This window comes from Oncorhynchus mykiss, chromosome 5 (assembly GCF_013265735.2).
Source record: "Oncorhynchus mykiss isolate Arlee chromosome 5, USDA_OmykA_1.1, whole genome shotgun sequence".
In the NCBI taxonomy this organism is placed as follows: Eukaryota; Metazoa; Chordata; class Actinopteri; order Salmoniformes; family Salmonidae; genus Oncorhynchus; species Oncorhynchus mykiss.
The window spans coordinates 86,694,312-86,714,004 of record NC_048569.1 but is presented as its reverse complement, the minus strand read 5'-3'; the positions used below and the strand labels follow the sequence as shown (position 1 = coordinate 86,714,004).

Sequence of the window (19,693 nt, the reverse complement as noted above, 5' to 3'; positions counted from 1 at the left end):
CACCGAGAGAGAGGAGCTATCCAGGAAGAACCACTAAGACGGTGACAAGCCCTTGACTTTTTGTTGTAGTTTAAAGATAATCCTATTATGTTCTTGTTTCATCTGGAGAAGAAGATGTATGTTTTTCCTTGGAAGATGTTCATTGATTATGTTGGAGTGTTTGTGTTGACCCAATGCCCTCAATAGAGAACTGTGTTCAATCAAGAAAACTTACTCCTGACTCGTTTATTCCACCTTCCCGCTTTAGAGTGACGCCCAATTACTTGGTCCGCTCACAGTACAGACAGTATATTAATAGAAAAGGTGTGTACAGCAGTAGTTATATAGGATGAGCCATGACTAGAATATAGTATATACATATCAAGTGGGGAAAACAGTATGTATTATTAAAGTGGCCAGTGTTCAATGACTATGTACATAGGGCAGCAGTCTCTAAGGTGCAGGGTAGAGTACCAGGTAGTAGCCGGTTAGAACAGTGACTATGTACATAGGGCAGCAGTCTCTAAGGTGCAGGGTAGAGTACCAGGTAGTAGCCGGTTAGAACAGTGACTATGTACATAGGGCAGCAGTCTCTAAGGTGCAGGGAAGAGTACCAGGTAGTAGCCGGTTAGAACAGTGACTGAGGTTAGTGGTAACTGTTTAACAGTCTAATGGCCTGGAGATGGAAGCTGTTTCTCAGTCTCTCGGTCCCAGATTTGACGCACCTGTACTGTCTCCACCTGGATGGTAACGGGATGAACAGGCCGTGGCTGAGGGGCTTGAAAATATTTTTAACCTTCCTGTGACACTGGTTGCTGTAGATGTCCTGGAGGGCAAGCAGTGTGCCCCTGGTGATGCGTTGGGCTGACCGCACCACCCTTACAAAAAAAGATTGCAGTCAGAGTGCAGTATAACTGCAGTACACTGAAGTATAACTGCAATTAGAGATTTACTGCAGTAATTTTGCAGTGTAACTGCAGTTATACTGTAATTACTGTGTCCAAAATACCACAGTCGACTGCAGTTTCAAAACTGCATTTTTTGTTGTTGTAAGGGCACCCTCTGGAGAGCCCTGCAGTTGTGGATGGTGCTGTTGTAGCATATGGTTAGGATAATCACTTGGCCTATGTTTTAAAGCAAAATGTGATTTTTCATTATCACCATTGTTGAAAGAAAGTGCTTTACATTATGTGATTTCTATTTGCTTGATGAAATGTAATAACTGCAATCCCCAGTGTTTGTTGACTATATAAAATACTAGGCATATGTTGCTTTAGCTGATGTAGCCTATAGTAGCTATTTACAGAGCGTCTGTTGAGCATATTGTTTTACAGTAGCCTAGTTATCAGTGGAGGCTGCTGAGGGGAGGACGGCTCATAATAATGGCTGGAATGAAGTCAATGGAATGGCATCAACCACATGGAAACCACTTGTTTGATACCATTCCATTGACTCCATTACAGGCATTATTATTATTACTACCCTCAGCAGCCTCCACTTGTTGTTATGTAAGATTGTTCTCCAAATCAAAGCCCAATCCATTCCCACCTCAAGCTCCATGCCGTGGTTTTTCTCCCGCTCCTCCTACTTTCACCCCCATTGTGATTCTCCGGCTCACACTTTGCTGGAGTTGGTGCGGGGTGAGCAGGATAAAAAAAAACAGCTATAGGTGCTTTCACGGATTTTATTTTCCTGCCTTCAATGATTCCCGAATATGCATTGATGTCGCCGTTTAAAATCGAGGGAGTTTGTCTTGAAAGGAGGTCCAGGTTTAGCGACGACGTTGCGAAGTTGTTCCCTTGAAGTTTTCCCCCAAGGGCTGCAAAGCGAATTCCCTGTTTACTATTCAACTACCCCAGCCACCATGGCGAGGCGGGTAGGGGGAGAAGGATCCGTGATTTTAACACAAATTCCATACACGAATTGGAGTAAGCAGTCGAGACTCCACTGGTATGACTTCATGGCGGTTTCTTGGAGCTGTATGGCAGTCATGTCGCTTCTATGTTGTGGGGTTTGTGGTGCCGAAACGGAGTTCTCGATCTTGGAGGAGGCACAAGTTTTAGCCGTTCAAATGAAAAAACTGTCCTCGCAGGAGCTTGGAGTCTTCAACATGCAGGTAACAAAACTGTTCAAATGTTCTGTTTCGATTTTAACATTCGACACAATTATTATTTTTGACGTATTATCTACTTGCGCATTGACTTGTATCATGAATTGGTTCTGTTGCGATCTACAATCACTAGCTACAGCTACTAATTATGCCACATTGTTGCAGTTCTGTACTAGTGTAACTTTGTGGTCAGAAATGTAACAAATGTTCTATTAAACTAGCTACATCAATTACAACAACCACGTTCTTTGTAGCTATTCACGTTACATATTTGCCATTCTTGAAAGGCGCTCTTTGAAGTCGTATGCGGATGACAAAATGTTGCAGTGTGACAGGGGAAACACAATTTTCCAGGCACTTCGATACCGAAGTTACTTTTTCGAGGCAGGTTAGAATATTTTAACAGCACCTTGAGATAGTTGGTGTGTTGTCACACTTTATCAGGAACTGCATCACCTAGAAGTCCTAGAGGAAGGATGTTAGATACATTATTCTGATGATAACACTTTACCTGCAGCATTTCAGCGTTATCTTCTCAGGACCTTTTTATATAGGCTTTATGGTGTCACAGTTATAACGTTTGTAGTGTCAGATTTCTGTTACATTTATGAATTACCACAATTAGTGTGTGTGAATGGGGAGGGGAGAACTAAACGCACTTCATTCACATCCCCTCCTCTCACCACACCACTGCTCCTGTTTTAGGTGAAATTATTTGCTGTTATTTTGACGAAAACAGAAATCTGCCATGAGTTTACTATTTGGCTTAGTGCGATGTGGATAGTACAAAATGATCTCGGTTGTTTCTAATACCTGAACATTTAACATTATTGATTACAGAATTAGTGCCTTCCTTTTTCGGTGACATTTTGTTGTCTTTGTGGGTACATTGTAGAAAACCGCTAAATGCAATCAATTATCATATTTTAATTGTCCTGATTGATTTTCGGAACACTGTTTGTCGTGCTAGTTTAAAGGGGGGGTCTGGCCATGGCCAACAAATGGCGAACAGTGCAGTGATGGTGGAAGGGGGTTGCTTCACACTTCAGAGGCAGGGCTCACAGTGATGATCAGTAGGGGGCCCAGTCCAAATGGTGTTTCATCTTTCCACTACCCTTCATCCTACCACTGTGACCTGGCTTTCAGGCCTGCTGTGATCCCCGGGCCTTCTTTGTTTCCTTTCTCTTTTCATTTCCTGTGAAGAACATTGGGGTCTTTTTTTCCTGTGAAGAACGTTGGGGTCTTTTTTTCCTGTGAAGAACGTTGGGGTCTTTTTTTCCTGTGAAGAACGTTGGGATCTTTTTTTCCTGTGAAGAACGTTGGGATCTTTTTTTCCTGTGAAGAACGTTGGGATCTTTTTTTCCCTGTGAAAGACATTGGGATCTTTTGGGATCTTTTTTTTCTGTGAAGAACATTGGGTCTTTTTTTTTCCTGTGAAAAACGTTGGGATCTTTTTTTCTCCCTGTGAAGGACATTGGGATCTTTTTTTCTCCCTGTGAAGGACATTGGGATCTTTTTTTCTCCCTGTGAAGGACATTGGGATCTTTTTTTCCCCTGTGAAGAACATTGGGTCTTTTCTTTCCTGTGAAGGGCGTTGCATTCCATGTCTGAAATGTGCGTTATAAATAAAGCTTGATTTGATTTCCCCCATCTTTGCTCTTTCTTGGTCTCTCTTTCTCTTCCTTTCAGTTTCTCTCTCTCAGTGTTGACCTCATGATACTATTATCCACCTTATTTTGGCCATTGATTTCTTCTAGTATTCATGCCTTGGCTGTGGTGTACTCTGAGTGTAATTTAATGAATGCCCATATTTATCAGTCTTCTGGTTTGTGTCTGTGGTTTCGGTTGGTTTCTGATTCATCTTACAAAATCATTCATGGCAAAAAAAATTCCTGTAAAACTACAACATTCTAGGTTGATTGTCATGTTATTTTACAAGCTGTGAAAATGTAGCTGGGCTTTTAGCTGATTTAATTCAGGCATTGCATTGATATGAAGCTTTATGTTTGGTCAGACCTCTTTGACCACAAAGTTATGCGTACTGTATCCAGATTAAACAGTCACCTGTCCATTTAAATAAGTGTAGAGATGTGGCTATGGCAGCTGATCTCCCTGCCCTAACACTGGTATGTGTGCTAGGCAGGGCCTGTTGCTCCATGGAAGTAGCCTAGCGGTTGAGAGCATTTGGGCCAGTAACTGAATGGTCACCTAGTCGGCCCTGGGATCCGAACCAGAAACCTATCTGTCGATGTGCCCTTGAGCAAGGCACTTAACCCTAATTGTTCCAAAAATTTAAAAATACTAATAATATGAAGACAAAAGAACTGTCTCTACTACTAAAGCTAGACTAGGCTGGGAATGTGTCCATACTGGGATTATACTGAAGTGCTCTGACCCAATCCTGAGTACACAGTGAATTATACAGGAGGAAGTCATACACAATGAATTTAAAGAGAGTCATAATTCCTGTTTGCATGATATCGTTTCTTGCCGGGATTACATTTTCATCCATTTTTGTTGGTGTTTCTATAATCAACCAAACCTCACATTGTCCTCTGCCCATGTAAATAAGTGTAAATCTGGTCTTATTTGTAATATGATGTGTGCCACTGCCCTGTCATGGTCTCTTGAGTCAGTGGGTTAAATTGATACAATCTGTCAGTGACTTATTCAATTATCAAGGGAGCCTGGTTACACAGACACCCTATGTTCTCAATCGCGTTTGTAACGTAATGCGTGGATAATCAAGTGCTTCTGTGGAGAGGAGATGAGCTTTGGTGCTGAGTGAGCAGGCCTACCGCTGCAGGCCTCTACGCTGACATTTCTTACATCTGCTCCTAAGTGGAAAAATGTAGGAGCACATTAAGATATTTCAAATATTCTAGGTGTTAATGATAAGAATTGCCAGCAATTACAAAATATATATAAATATTTTTTACAAGGGGGCATTGGTGGTCCCGAATTAAAATTCCAGGTAGCACAGTCAAATATTTAGGAGCATATGTGACCAAAATGGTAGCACTGTAGAGCTCTGCCCGGAAAGCATTTTTAGAACAACCTTCAAAGGTTGAAATTGTTCTAATTTTAGAGACATAATTTTCCCCCTAATTTGCAGTGGAGTTAAACACTGATGGTCTTTATTGTATTTTCTCAACTGTTGAGACACAGCAACCCAGGCCTATGTAGCCTTCAACAGTTAGGCCTAGCCAAATAAGCGGAGCATAGGGACTGCGTTATAGACAGCATAGCCGCAGCTAAGAGAAATCAGATGCTCGTCACTCACTCTCTGTGGAAGTACAGTTTTCCCAGAGAGCATGTATTTGCCTTCTATTTCCCCTGATCAATATGTTGATTCTCCATCTGAAAGGTGGGGCTACTTCCTTTAATCACAGGAAGGGGGAAGCAGGGGGTTGTGGTGCCTTTGGTTTGTTTTGGCGTTGGCTCGTCCAGAATCCTGTCCAGGCCTCCTAATTGAATAATTATGGTTAAAAAAAATGTGTGGAGGGTGCGGAACCTGTGAAGTATCCCCAGGAAAGAATCTTTAGGTCCTGATCTTTAGGTTGGGTCCTGTCCAAGTCCAACAGTTGTTGAGAGGGTATGAGACTGTTTCCTTCTCCCTGGCTGCTCTTTCTTGTTGTGGTTTTACTTCTGACTAGACAAGCTCGGTTACACCTCTCTTCACACCTCTCTCTTTTCTTTTCACCTATCTTAGTGGTCAAAATGCAGCCTATAAGAGAAGATAATACCATCTGAATTCCTGATGTTCCTCTGCAGAGCAGCTTCAAAGTGCCTGTGCTGCACTGGCTATGGTGCTCTTGTAATACCCAGCAGACCCACAGCCAGTGCTAGATCTAGCTTACATGTGATGCCCTGGTGTTTTGCTAGTTATTAGGACAACCTATCTCTGTGTGTACATGTTCTGTTGAGGAAAAAAACACACATTGCGTCCAATTATGACATATTTCTTTTCAAAATTGCAATGTAGTAGATGATGTAGAAAATTCCCCCCCAAAACTGCAGCTCACAACGGTAGCCTGGTCCTGTGGCGAATGTGTCTCCTTGGATGGTGGGACCCATCTCTCACGGTGAGGAGCCCTATTAAGAAAACCTCTATGAAATCAGCCAGACGGTTAACATCCCTAGACCTCCATCCATCACACTTAGCCTTGCTGGTGGGATGAGGCTGGGGAGAGGGGCTCTCTGGAGTGGCTGGGTCTCTGTGGTGGGCCTCTGAGTGAAGTTATCAAAAATCAACCCCCCTCCTGGCCCCTCGGCTATAGGCCTACTCTCTTCCACCACTCACCAGCACATGTTTCTCTGACATGAGGAGCTGCTACTCTTTTGTTCTGAGGCCTGAACTCCCACTGACCTGGCCTCTTTAAAGTTGTGTTCTTTTTTCTGTTCCGGAATGGTTCTAGAACATTATGTGGTGTTCCAGAAGTCTAGGAGTAAAGATGTTGAGTTATTCTCAGAGTTAACCACACATGCGTCCCGTTACTCTGTGCTTTGTGTTCTGAACTGATGATCTGCCTCTTCAGATGAAGTGCTCTCTGTCATTGTACAGAAGTTGGTCTTCCATCAAATTCTATTTTCAATCATGTTTGAGTTGATGCACATGCCTATTAACATTTTTTAGGCAGTTTACTTAGCAATTCCACAAAGTTTCTTTAGATTTGTTTTATCTCTATTCGTAATGAAGTGAAATGACCCTGTGGGTTTTAGGACCAGGAAGCAGCCTCGTTTGCTTATTGGAACACTTTAAGATGTGTGTAAAATTGTTGGGCGTGTCCATAAAAATCTAGTGAAATAAATCAAATCACCGAATATATTACCGTGAAATGCTGACTTACAACCCCTTAACCATCAATACAGTTCAAGAAATAAAGTTAAGAAAATATTTACTAAATAAAGTTTAAAAAACCCCACAATAAGAACAAAAAGTAACACAGAAATGACATAATAATGAGCCTATATACAGGGGGTACAGGTACTGAGTCAATGTGTGGAGGAACAGGTTGAGGTAATTTGTACATGTAGGTAGGGATAAAGTGACTATGTATAGATAATAAACAGTGAGTAGCAGCAGTGTAAAAACTAGGGATGCATGATATATTGGTGAACATATCGGAATCGGCCGATATTAGATAAAAAATGCCAACACCGGTATCGGCCCGATGTCTAGTTTAACGCGGATGTTAAAAACAGATGTCAAAGCTACATTGCATACCTATATAACTTAGGTACATGACGTAATGATGCCACGTTAAATTTTGCACTACACGTTTAACACAGCATTCCTAACCTAGCCCACAATGTCTGCTGTGTGGATCGAGCAATCAACAAGACAAGTCTTTTGAAAGAGTAAGAACATTTCAGCGAGACAACTCAAAGGCGAAATCCATTAAAGCCACGATAATGGAATCCATGTTGCCCTACTGGAGTTACACAGTAATAGCGTCACTTCTATTAACTTCACGACATACATACTATGGAACTCTGTTTGGGTGGTTTGTGTGTCAAAAAAGATACAGTAGCACTGTCAAAGCTGTACAAAAAAGTCTGCAAACACCTGCCACAAACGGAAATAAAGCATCATTTGTTTGACCGCAACTTCTGTGGTAGCCAGCTTTAGCTTGGTACCTTGCTAGCACCAATACAACTGGCCTGAAAACAATGACTAGTAGAAACTGCAGTCATTTTCGTTATTCTTTGCAATGATTTAGGAATCCTTGTAAGTATTAGCTAGGTTCACCGATATATCATGCATCCCTAGTTTTTACACTGCTGCTACTCGCTGTTTATTATCTATACATAGTCACTTTATCCCTACCTACATGTACAAATTACCTCAATTAACCTGTTCCTCCACACATTGACTCAGTACCTGTACCCCCTGTATATAGGCTCATTATTGTTATGTAATTTCTGTGTTACACACCCCACCACCTTCCCCTGGCCTGCACCACACCCCACCACCTTCCCCTGGCCTGCACCACACCCCACCACCTCCCCCTGGCCTGCACCACACCCCACCACCTCCCCCTGGCCTGCACCACACCCCACCACCTCCCCCTGGCCTGCACCACACCCCACCACCTCCCCCTGGCCTGCACCACACTCCACCACCTCCCCTGGCCTGCACCACACTCCACCACCTTCCCCTGGTCTGCACCACACCCCACCACCTCCCTCTGGCCTGCACCACACCCCACCACCTCCCCCCACAACTGTTTTCAAACAGTTTGTACACTACAGCGTTGTAGACCGAGGTCATTTATCTATTCCCGTTCTGATGGTTTGCCTACGTATCCTTTTGTTAAAGGCTTTGACCAAAGCTGCTTTCAATGTTTTTAAGCATGCTACCTCTCTCTCGCCCTCTGTTTCTCTTATACTCTTTCTTTAGGTTTTCTCTTCCACCCTCTTATCTTGTATGACCCTGCCCCTGGGTTAGGGCCGCCCCTGGGTTAGGGCCGCCCCTGGGTTAGGGCCACCCCTTGGATGCCTTGCTGGAGTTAACAATCAGGAGGGAATGTTCCTCTTCAACTAGGCCTATCTCATCTATATATAAAAACTTTGGGCTATATTTCCGTTTTTCCTTAGTCTTAGAAAAGGCTTTTTTCCTCCTCACTTCCTTGAAGTTCCCTCCTCTAATCAGTACCATCAAAGATGGTTATGTGGACTTCAGGTGACCAGTAGCAAGAGATGGTCAAACCCAGTTAGCTATTCACTGGTTAATTGAGTGTCTGAAGCCCCTGTTCCTCAATGAGAGACCAATGGCCCTTAGTTTCCTCTCAAATGGCTTTATTATTAAACAGGAGCCGTGATTAGCTGGCATTTATTTCATCAGTTCAACACACGCAGACACCTGAAGAAAAGGATCCGTGTGTGTCTGGGATCCCTGTGTGTTGATCCCTGCAGGGCTGCCCAGGACAGCAAGGCCTCTCCACACCTGCTCTTCACTCAGCACAAAGGGCTGGGCGAAGATGAACTCAACTCCCGGGGAAGAAAGAGGAAGGGGGAAGGGACATTGAGGAGAGGTAGAGGCAGACTGCTGAGGGAAGTAGGGAATCATTGGCTACCCTTCCCACTTCTCCAGCCCGGCACTTTGTCTTCTGAGATCTCCCCATCCCCCTCTTCTCTCTCCTGCTTTGCATTCCCAATGAGGGGAGCCCCCTCTTCTCTTCTCTCTCCTGCTTTGCATTCCCAATGAGGGGAGCCCCCTCTTCTCTTCTCTCTCCTGCTTTGCATTCCCAATGAGGGGAGCCCCCTCTTCTCCTCTCTCTCCTGCTTGGCATTCCCAATGAGGGGAGCCCCCTCTTCTCCTCTCTCTCCTGCTTGGTATTCCCAATGAGGGGAGCCCCCTCCTTCCTCTCTCTCCTGCTTTGCATTCCCAATGAAGGGGGGAATGAAGGGGGGAAGGGACGGAGCAGTGGACTGGGCCGGGGTTTGCTCTGCTGGACTAACCAAAGCCCCCACACAACAATACCCAGTGTGGCACAGAGCGGTCAGTGTGCTGCCAGCCTCACTCTTTGCCTGGGGATGAATAATAAGGCTTATCCTAAAAGAGTTCTCCTCATCAGTCCTCCTCATCAGCCTCACATGGCCCTCTGTGCAGGGGTCATTAGAGGTCAGCTCAGTTAGTCTAACTCCTATCCTCACAGCCATTCATAACAGCAGACACTCTAGAAGCTAACCCAGGTCACACAAAGACTTCTCATTGCACAGAAGAACAAAGTCCTCTGATAGACTAGCAATGTTCATAGTTATTTTATAAAAGCACTAGTCTCTCACCTTTTTCATCAAGAAATAGTTCTTGACCTTTCTTTGAAGAGTATTGCCAGTAGAATGTATAAAGTCCTGTTGGCTGTATTTATACAGGAACTTGTGTGGTTGAAGATGAACTGGTAGGACGTCAGCCTCCAGGGAATGGAACTTGTGTGGTTGAAGATGAACTGGTAGGACGTCAGCCTCCAGGGAATGGAACTTGTGTGGTTGAAGATGAACTGGTAGGACGTCAGCCTCCAGGGAATGGAACTTGAGTGGTTGAAGATGAACTGGTAGGACGTCAGCCTCCAGGGAATGGAACTTGTGTGGTTGAAGATGAACTGGTAGGACGTCAGCCTCCAGGGAATGGAACTTGTGTGGTTGAAGATGAACTGGTAGGACGTCAGCCTCCAGGGAATGGAACTTGTGTGGTTGAAGATGAACTGGTAGGACGTCAGCCTCCAGGGAATGGAACTTGTGTGGTTGAAGATGAACTGGTAGGACGTCAGCCTCCAGGGAATGGAACTTGTGTGGTTGAAGATGAACTGGTAGGACGTCAGCCTCCAGGGAATGGAACTTGTGTGGTTGAAGATGAACTGGTAGGGCGTCGGCCTCCAGGGAATGGAACTTGTGTGGTTGAAGATGAACTGGTAGGACGTCAGCCTCCAGGGAATGGAACTTGTGTGGTTGAAGATGAACTGGTAGGGCGTCGGCCTCCAGGGAATGGAACTTGTGTGGTTGAAGATGAACTGGTAGGGCGTCGGCCTCCAGGGAATGGAACTTGTGTGGTTGAAGATGAACTGGTAGGACGTCGGCCTCCAGGGAATGGAACTTGTGTGGTTGAAGATGAACTGGTAGGACGTCAGCCTCCAGGGAATGGAGCTTGTGTGGTTGAAGATGAACTGGTAGGACGTCAGCCTCCAGGGAATGGAACTTGTGTGGTTGAAGATGAACTGGTAGGACGTCGGCCTCCAGGGAATGGAACTTGTTCTCTGGTGTTGTAGTTTCCATCTGAATGGAGGAGAGTTCTCTCCCTGGAAGTTATGACACAGGATGTGGCTGAGCTATCCGTGAAGGTGTGTGTGTGTGTGTGTGTCTTGTATGTGTTTTCAGTGTCCTCAGGCCGAAAGTGTTTATAGTGGAAGTGACTGGGATGGTGTTCGGCCTAAGGAAAGGTGTTCACAGGGAAAGCCCATGATTCTTAGCCACAGGAAAATCACAAAATGAAGTGTGATTTCTCTCACTAGCAGAGAGACTAAGTGAGAGGAGGCAAAATAAAGATACTTTTTAATTTATTTATCAGTTATTTAACTAGGCAAGTCTGTTAAGAACAGTTTCTTATTTACAATGACGGCCTAAAAGAGAAACCCATTGTTAAAGTCCCAGTGCAGTCAAAATGTTGTTACCCAGAAAGGGTTTGATATTGGTATATAAACTGCTGCATTGGGTCTGATTTAATAGGAACTCTGTTTTTTTTATTTTTATAAACAATAGATATAAAAATTTGCTTGCATGCTACAGGAGGGACAAAAGGAATCGTGACAACTTTTCGTGACCTGTTCCTCTGTTGGAGCTGTGGCACAGAAGAGGTGTGTGTGTGTGCCAACGGTCAAGACCGCGTCATTGGCTGTGCGTCGTGTGGCTGATTGAAAGTCACGAAGAGCCCGGCTGCAGAGCACGAACTCCGCTGTCCCAAGAACTGGATAATTATTCAATAATTTTAATTTTTGCCCAATCTTGCAATCTTATGAACCTTCTATACATTGTAGGTGAACCAGAATCTGGGTTTACAGGATACATTCTCCTTTAAACTCAGGAAGCAGCCATTCACCATGCCATTCACCATGCCATTCACCATGCCATTCACCATGCCATTCACCAGCTTTTCAAGCGTATCATTTCAAAATACTGTATTTTCAGTACATTCCAAAATAATGTGGTTTTGTTGAGTAGCTATCATCATTACTGCCTTCCCGGCCCGTATGTACCTCCAGACAATGAAGTCACATGCCCGTTTGTACAGAATCTAAATATTATTTTTGAGCAAGTGCAGGTGTGCCAAATTCACCTCTTCTGCACCTCATTATTGCCACCAGAAATCTGTATATAATGAGGAGATGCTCATGCCTCTGCTGGGAGTCTTCGTCCCAAAGGCGGGAGGGCAGGCGACAAGCTTAGGTCTAATATAAGCCCATAGAAACGCATTGGGCTTATTTTGGACATATTTTGGCGAGAGTGAAACCTCTCGCTTCGCCTCTTCCTCTCGGCTGCCATACACAGGCCTGCTGATCCAGCAACAGGAAAGGTCCTTGATCCCCCACCACAGTAAGGTCATATCAATCTGTTTCCCGGGCTACATGAAATGTAATATTTCATGTAAGTTGATTAAGTAGACAATATAAGATGTTCTGACAGTGGTTGTATAGATAGGCTTTATTTTAGTGTTTTAATTACATGACTAATATTGCAGGAGAGGCAGAAGAGGTGGAATGGGCATATGCACACTAGCTCAAAAACAATATTTACATTCTTTCCAGACAAAGCATTGTTTCAGTTGCACCTAACTTTTTATTTAGCCCTTAGTAGGAAGTACATACGGCCAGGGCGTTTTTAGGTAATTCAAAAAACACTCTCGTGAACTAGTGTGGGAGAAAGCCAGGTAGCCTGGTGTTTAGAGGCAGGTAGCCTGGTGTTTAGAGGCAGGTAGCCTGGTGTTTAGAGGCAGGTAGCCTGGTGTTTAGAGGCAGGTAGCCTGGTGTTTAGAGGCAGGTAGCCTGGTGTTTAGAGGCAGGTAGCCTGGTGTTTAGAGGCAGGTAGCCTGGTGGTTAGAGGCAGGTAGCCTGGTGTTTAGAGGCAGGTAGCCTGGTGGTTAGAGGCAGGTAGCCTGGTGTTTAGAGCGTTGGACTAGTAACTGAAAGGTTGCAAGATCGAATCCCCGAGATGACAACGTACAAATATGCCGTTCTGCCCCTGAACAAGGCAGTTAACCCACTGTTCCTAGGCAGTCCTTGTAAATAAGAATTTGTTCTTAACTGACTTACCTAGTTAAATAAAGGTCAAATAAATAAATATTTTTTTATATATATATATCAAATGGAGAGAAAATAAAGTGTGGCTAGTCAAATAAAATGAGTTTTGGCTGTATTGCCTAGATCATCTGATATTGGGACATTTTCTGACTGGACAATTTCTGCTGCTTTGGTGAAAATCTTATTAGCGCTGTCTACATTGTTTTCTTGCATTCTGTAAATAGTTTCTACAATTTTTTTGAATAGGTTTATGCAGGCTACAACAAAGGAGTAGGCCACTAGGCATGGCTCTGCTGTGAGCTGCCTGTCAGCTCTGTACTGCCTGGTCCCAGTCAAGTTGAATAGGTTTATGCAGGCTACAACAAAGGAGTAGGCCACTAGGCATGGCTCTGCTGTGAGCTGCCTGTCAGCTCTGTACTGCCTGGTCCCAGTCAAGTTGAATTGGTTTTACATCATCTTACATCACCACCGACGATTACTGTCAATCATCTTCCATATCCGATGCCATCATAATATGGCTCAACCCTAGTAGGAACAAGTCTTTCTGTGGCTATATTGTTTTCTCCTGCCTGAGGGCTTGTCTTCAGTTTCAGTTGGTCTCACAGGTCCTGGAGAGGTTCCTGACTGGGAGGGAACTGATACACTACCCCCCTAACCTCTTCCTCTCTCTCTCCCCAACATCTTCCTCTCTCCCCAACATCTTCCTCTCTCCCCAACATCTTCCTCTCTCTCTCTCCCCAACATCTTCCTCTCTCTCTCCCCCCAACATCTTCCTCTCTCTCTCCCCAACATCTTCCTCTCTCCCCAACATCTTCCTCTCTCTCTCTCCCCAACATCTTCCTCTCTCTCTCCCCCCAACATCTTCCTCTCTCTCTCCCCAACATCTTCATCTCTCGCTCTGCCCCTCTCTCTCGCTCTGCCTCTCTCTAACCCTTTGTATTACTCTCTCACTAATTGTGTGTGTGAGGCCCTGGACTGCATTCTCCGTCTCCACTGGTTGTGGAGATGAATCAGGAAGTGACCATGGCTGATGTCTGAACTGACCCCCCGTCCGCTGCAGCACAAGGTTGTTGAGCAGATGAAAGGCGGGATGGTGCGCTTTTCTTTTTTTAGAAAGGAGAGTGAAAAAAGATCACACTAATTGGCAGACAGAGTAGTGTTGGGGCCTTGAGTGTGATAGGGAAGAGGACACACACACACACAGCAGCTGTGTTTGGCTATCAGTGTCTCTAAGACCAGAGTGCTGTCTGCCAGGGACTGGGTCATGTTATCTGGATTGCTTGGTAATGCAACAGGAACATTAGCAGAGAGAGAGGGGAGCTGTGGGATTGCAGGTGGACTGAGAAGTGTGTGTGTTGTTAATGAGGTCTCTATCCTGCTGTTTTGGTTCATTGCAGTGTGAGGGACAGCCATATGGAGTATTCATACATGAGACTAGATGTCATATGTTTCCTGCATGAACAGAATAGCAGCACAGGCTTGCTCTCTCTCTCCCTCCCTCTGTTCCCTGTCTCTCTCTCTCTCCCTCCCTCTGTTCCCTGTCTCTCTCTCTCTCTCCCTCTGTTCCCTGTCTCTCCCTCCCTCTGTTCCCTGTCTCTCTCTCTCTCTCTCCCTCTGTTCCCGGTCTCTCTCTCTCTCTCTCTCTCTCTCTCTCTCCCTCTGTTCCCGGTCTCTCTCTCTCACCCTCCCTCTGTTCCCTGTCTCTCTTTCTCTCTCACCCTCCGTTCCCTGTCTCTCTCTCTCACCCTCCCTCTGTTCCCTGTCTCTCTCTCTCTCTCTCTCTCACCCTCCCTCTGTTCCCTGTCTCTCTCTCTGTCCTTCCTTCCTCTCTGTCTCTGTCCTTCGTCTGTCTGTCTCTGTCTGTCTTTCGTCTGTCTGTCTTTCGTCTGTCTGTCTTTCGTCTGTCTGTCTTTCGTCTGTCTGTCTTTCGTCTGTCTGTCCTTCGTCTGTCTGTCTGTCCTTCGTCTGTCTGTCCTTCGTCTGTCTGTCTGTCTGTCCTTCGTCTGTCTGTCTGTCCTTCGTCTGTCTGTCTGTCCTTCCTTCCTCTCTGTCTCTGTCCTTCGTCTGTCTGTCCTTCGTCTGTCTGTCTTTCGTCTGTCTGTCTTTCGTCTGTCTGTCTTTCATCTGTCTGTCTTTCATCTGTCTGTCTGTCCTTCCTTCCCCTGTCTCTGTCCTTCCTTCCTCTGTCTCTGTTCTTCCTTCCTCTGTCTGTCTGTCTCTGTCTGTCTGTCCTTCGTCTGTCTGTCTGTCCTTCCTTCCTCTGTCTCTGTCCTTCCTTCGTCTGTCTGTCTGTCTCTGTCTGTCTGTCCTTCGTCTGTCTGTCTGTCCTTCCTTCCTCTCTGTCTCTGTCCTTCCTTCCTCTCTGTCTCTGTCCTTCGTCTGTCTGTCTGTCTTTCGTCTGTCTGTCTTTCGTCTGTCTGTCTTTCGTCTGTCTGTCTTTCGTCTGTCTGTCTTTCGTCTGTCTGTCTTTCGTCTGTCTGTCCTTCGTCTGTCTGTCCTTCGTCTGTCTGTCTGTCCTTCATCTATCTGTCCTTCGTCTGTCCGTCTGTCTCTGTCTGTCCTTCCTTCCTCTGTCTCTGTCCTTCCTTCCTCTGTCTCTGTTCTTCCTTCCTCTGTCTCTGTCCTTCGTCTGTCCGTTGTCTGTCTGTCTGTTTGTCTGTCCTTCCTTCCTCTGTCTCTGTCCTTCCTTCGTCTGTCTGTCTGTCTGTCGTCTGTCCTTCGGTCTGTCTGTCCTTCGTCTGTCTCTGTCTGTCTGTCCTTCCTTCCTTCCTCTGTCCCTGTCCTTCCTTCGTCTGTCTGTCTGTCTGTCGTCTGTCCTTCGTCTGTCTGTCCGTCCTTCGTCTGTCTGTCGTCTGTCTGTCGTCTGTCTGTCGTCTGTCTGTAGTCTGTCTGTGTCCTTCCTTCCTTCCTCTTGGTTTGGTGGAGACAGTTTACGGTCTCATTGGAAACAGTAGGGGGATTGGACCGGCATCCACTCCACATCCCTCGATGACCGGGAGGGTGACTGATGTAGACTGCCGTCGTCCCAGACACTCCCCTTGCTGTGTTCGGTTGATAGAGTACCTCTCTCCCATCTCTGCTCAACCATGGCAGGGTGGATGGAGGTTGAGCGTATGCTTTCGTTGAGTGTTTTATGTGTTTTTTGGCATTGTGTTTTCATGAGGCATATGGGGGTCGAAGGCTCGCCACTCATCAAGCTTCTCTGAAGCTCTATTTCATGAATCTGCCAGTGTGTGTGTTTTGAGAGTATCTGTTTCACTGTGTATCAGTGTATCACCAACAGCAGTCACAGCCCAGTGACTGCATCATGAACAGGTCAGATGTCATAGAGTTGGCATGACCTGGGATGTTCTCGTAGCAATGTCTAAGGTCTACAAGTGATGTGTGTGTTTCCTTTATTTGCCTAGACTAAGCTGATGTTTTCCTTCCTTGCTCACCACAGTCCCTCTCCTTTCCCCTTAGCACCCTCGCTAGCCAACACAAATCATGTCTTGACAGTGTGCTAGCTAGGCTGTACTAGACTAAAATCCAACTAGGGCATCCAGCAGGGCCAGATCATGAAATGCTATGCTAGGCTATTGTAGGCCATGGAATGCTATGTTAGGCTATCGTAGTCCAGGGTATGCTATGCTAGGCTATCGTAGGCCAGGGAATGCTGTGCTAGGCTATCGTAGGCCAAGGAATGCTATGCTAGGCTATCGTAGGCCAGGGTATGCTATGCTAGGCTATCGTAGGCCAAGGAATGCTATGCTAGGCTATCGTAGGCCAGGGAATGCTATGCTAGGCTATCGTAGGCCAGGGAATGCTGGCCTACTATGCTAATCTATGGATGGGGAATGTCTTGCAGGCTAAGTCACAGTAGGTTTAGTGTTTGCAATGCAAGCACAAGTGTTACGAAGCAGCAATGCTCCTCTGTAGGGTGGATCAACTCTTCTTGTAATCATCTGTGGCCATAACTCCATAACTGGCCTCACAGTGCGTGAGGGAGTCCTAAAGCACAAAGGCCCTGAAACTAGTGCCAGACATGATCTCACACCATCCACTGACACTGGAGGAGTAGGACCACCCCGACACCACTACTCACCTCTCTGTCAATTCAATTTCAATTCAAGGGCTTTATTGGCATGGGAAACATGTGTTAACATTGCCAAAGCAAGTGAGGTAGACAACATACAAAGTGAATATATAAAGTGAAAAACAACAAAAATTAACAGTAAACATTACACATGCAGAGGTTTCAAAACAGTAAAGACATTACAAATGTCATATTATATATATATATACAGTGTTTTAACAATGTACAAATGGTTAAAGGACACAAGATAAAATAAATAAGCATAAATATGGGTTGTATTTACAATGGTGTGTCTCTGTCTCTCTCTCTCTGTCTCTCTCTCTGTCTCTCTCTCTCTGTCTCTCTCTCTCTGTCTCTCTCTCTCTGTCTCTCTCTCTCTCTCTCTCTGTCTCTCTCTCTCTCTCTCTCTCTCTCTCTCTCTCTGTCTCTCTCTCTCTGTCTCTCTCTCTCTGTCTCTCTCTCTCTCTGTCTCTGTCTCTCTCTCTGTCTCTCTCTCTCTGTCTCTGTCTCTCTCTCTGTCTCTCTCTCTCTGTCTCTGTCTCTCTCTCTGTCTCTGTCTCTCTCTCTCTGTCTCTGTCTCTCTCTCTGTCTCTCTCTCTCTGTCTCTGTCTCTCTCTCTCTGTCTCTCTCTCTCTGTCTCTCTCTCTCTGTGTCTCTCTCTCTGTGTCTCTCTCTCTGTGTCTCTCTCTCTGTGTCTCTCTCTCTCTGTCTCTCTCTCTCTGTCTCTCTCTCTCTCTGTCTCTGTCTCTCTCTCTGTCTCTCTCTCTGTCTCTCTCTCTCTGTCTCTGTCTCTCTCTCTGTCTCTCTCTCTGTCTCTCTCTCTCTGTCTCTGTCTCTCTCTCTCTGTCTCTCTCTCTCTGTGTCTCTCTCTCTGTGTCTCTCTCTCTGTGTCTCTCTCTCTCTGTCTCTCTCTCTCTGTCTCTCTCTCTCTCTGTCTCTCTCTGTCTCTCTGCGCTTCAGAAAGAGAGAGGACATTAGGCCAGAACGGTGCTGAAGTAGGAAGGCATATCTTATATGTTGATAGGGAAGGAGAGTTCTGTTAGCCTTGGCCTGTGATATGGTTTGAGCCTGGCCGTTAACAAGCCTTCAGACACAGTGTGAGTGCTTTGTTACACTGCTTTTAAACACACTCTCTGGGACATTTTCATCTGAATGACTCTGGGGAAAAATCGCTTTCTTGTACAAAGTATGTTGAAAAGTTACATTTCCCACGTAGGCTGTATAGCAGGATTGATAGATGCCATTTCCGCTCTCTTTCGGCCTCTCATTCCTCCTCCGTCTCTTTCCCTCCATCCATCTTAAGCCACCTCTCATTCACCTCGAATACACATACTCTCTTTACAGTGAAGTATGAGATTGGTGTGACTCTGGTTGGCACTGCCAGGTCCCCTGTCTGGCTGGCATTGGACCTAACTAGAGGCTGGACGAGGTCTTTTCTCTCCAGGAGTTGTGGGTGAGACACTGGGCGCAGGGCGCCCTAGCCTGGCAGGCCCTAGTCATTTGTGGGCCAAAGCGGGTTGGAGAGGGCAGTGAGGGTATAGTTAAATCAGGACCATGAGGTCCTGAGGTCAGTGGTGTCATGACGTTGGCCTGGGGGTGGGTTTATGACAGTCATAAATACCCCTTCCCCCCCTTTTCCTCTCTACCCTACCGATGTTACATTTGCAAAACTGTTCGTTAACATAGAGATTCTGGGAACATCAGAAGGTGGGGGGGAATTAACTATATTCTGGTAATCTGACCAATTGAACATATGCGGTGGTACTTAATGAATATGATGTCAGTTCGGTCATCATCTGAGACATTCTCATCAATGATAAGATGACATAAACTCTACAGTGGAAAGTCTACACATCAGAGTTATCCGATTCACATGGAATTGTTGTTCAATTCAAATGTTTGAATATGACATTATTCGTGATAGGATGAAATGTGATTTTAGCTTCTAAAATGTGAGAATTCAGTTTTCATGAGTGAATTAGGCCCGACTCAGTGGCCCGCCCACGCGAAGAGACATAGGTTGGAAACTATGAAACACACCCCTTTTCTCCCTTCCTATATAAGCCCTTTACGACAATATAACCTCCTGTTCCGAGGATGTAGGATGACGGTCCGATGTCAGAATGGTTCAGATAATAACTACAGAACGAAGCCAACATCAGCGTGAGCTTTGGTAGCGAATGGTATGAACTTTGAACTCTTATTCACAACAGAAGTGATACCTCCTAGCCGTTGAGTTAGCAACAGCAGCTGCAAACACAGGTTAGGAAGGAACAGACAGAGTATCCCGTCTACCACACAACGACGTTACTACAACGTATCCAATTGACCACCAGAGACATTCTTCGGTTGGGCAACACGGCCTTCCATCTACCACCAACCTACTGAAGCGCAGCTCAGAGTAAATATTTATTGCATTTTCCTTTTGTGTTCTGCCCGCTAGGGATGTTTTCCTTTGTGATGTAATTTGTAATCAAGTTAGGATTAATTAGGTGTATGTGTGATTAGTTAGGTATTTAGTAAATAAATAATGAAACCCAATTTTGTATTGCTGATTCAACTTGTTAGCCAGGGTTCGTGCAGATAACCAATAATTTACAACTTTCAGATGAGACTGAATTAAGATGACGATTGATATTGACTGCTATTGATGTAAAACATTACTAGGTCTTTAAGTGTTTATTCAGAAGATAACAGCTCTATAAATATTATTTTGTGGTGCCCAACTCTTTAGTT

The 19,693-nt window shown here is 45.2% G+C and overlaps 1 protein-coding gene across 2 annotated transcripts in view; it reads left to right on the top strand.

Annotated features, from left to right (window-relative positions):
• Positions 1 to 1,562: 1,562 nt before the first annotated feature.
• The window catches only part of cachd1 (cache domain containing 1), a 155,713-nt gene continuing 137,582 nt past the window's right edge, over positions 1,563 to 19,693 (top strand). The window contains exon 1 of one of the 2 annotated variants that reach the window (XM_036978627.1): positions 1,563 to 2,095. In XM_036978627.1, coding sequence (XP_036834522.1) covers positions 1,844 to 2,095 — 252 coding nt within the window. In that variant the 5' untranslated portion in view covers positions 1,563 to 1,843. The remainder of the gene's footprint in view (positions 2,096 to 19,693) is intronic. The other variant, XM_036978626.1, reaches the window with a different exon arrangement.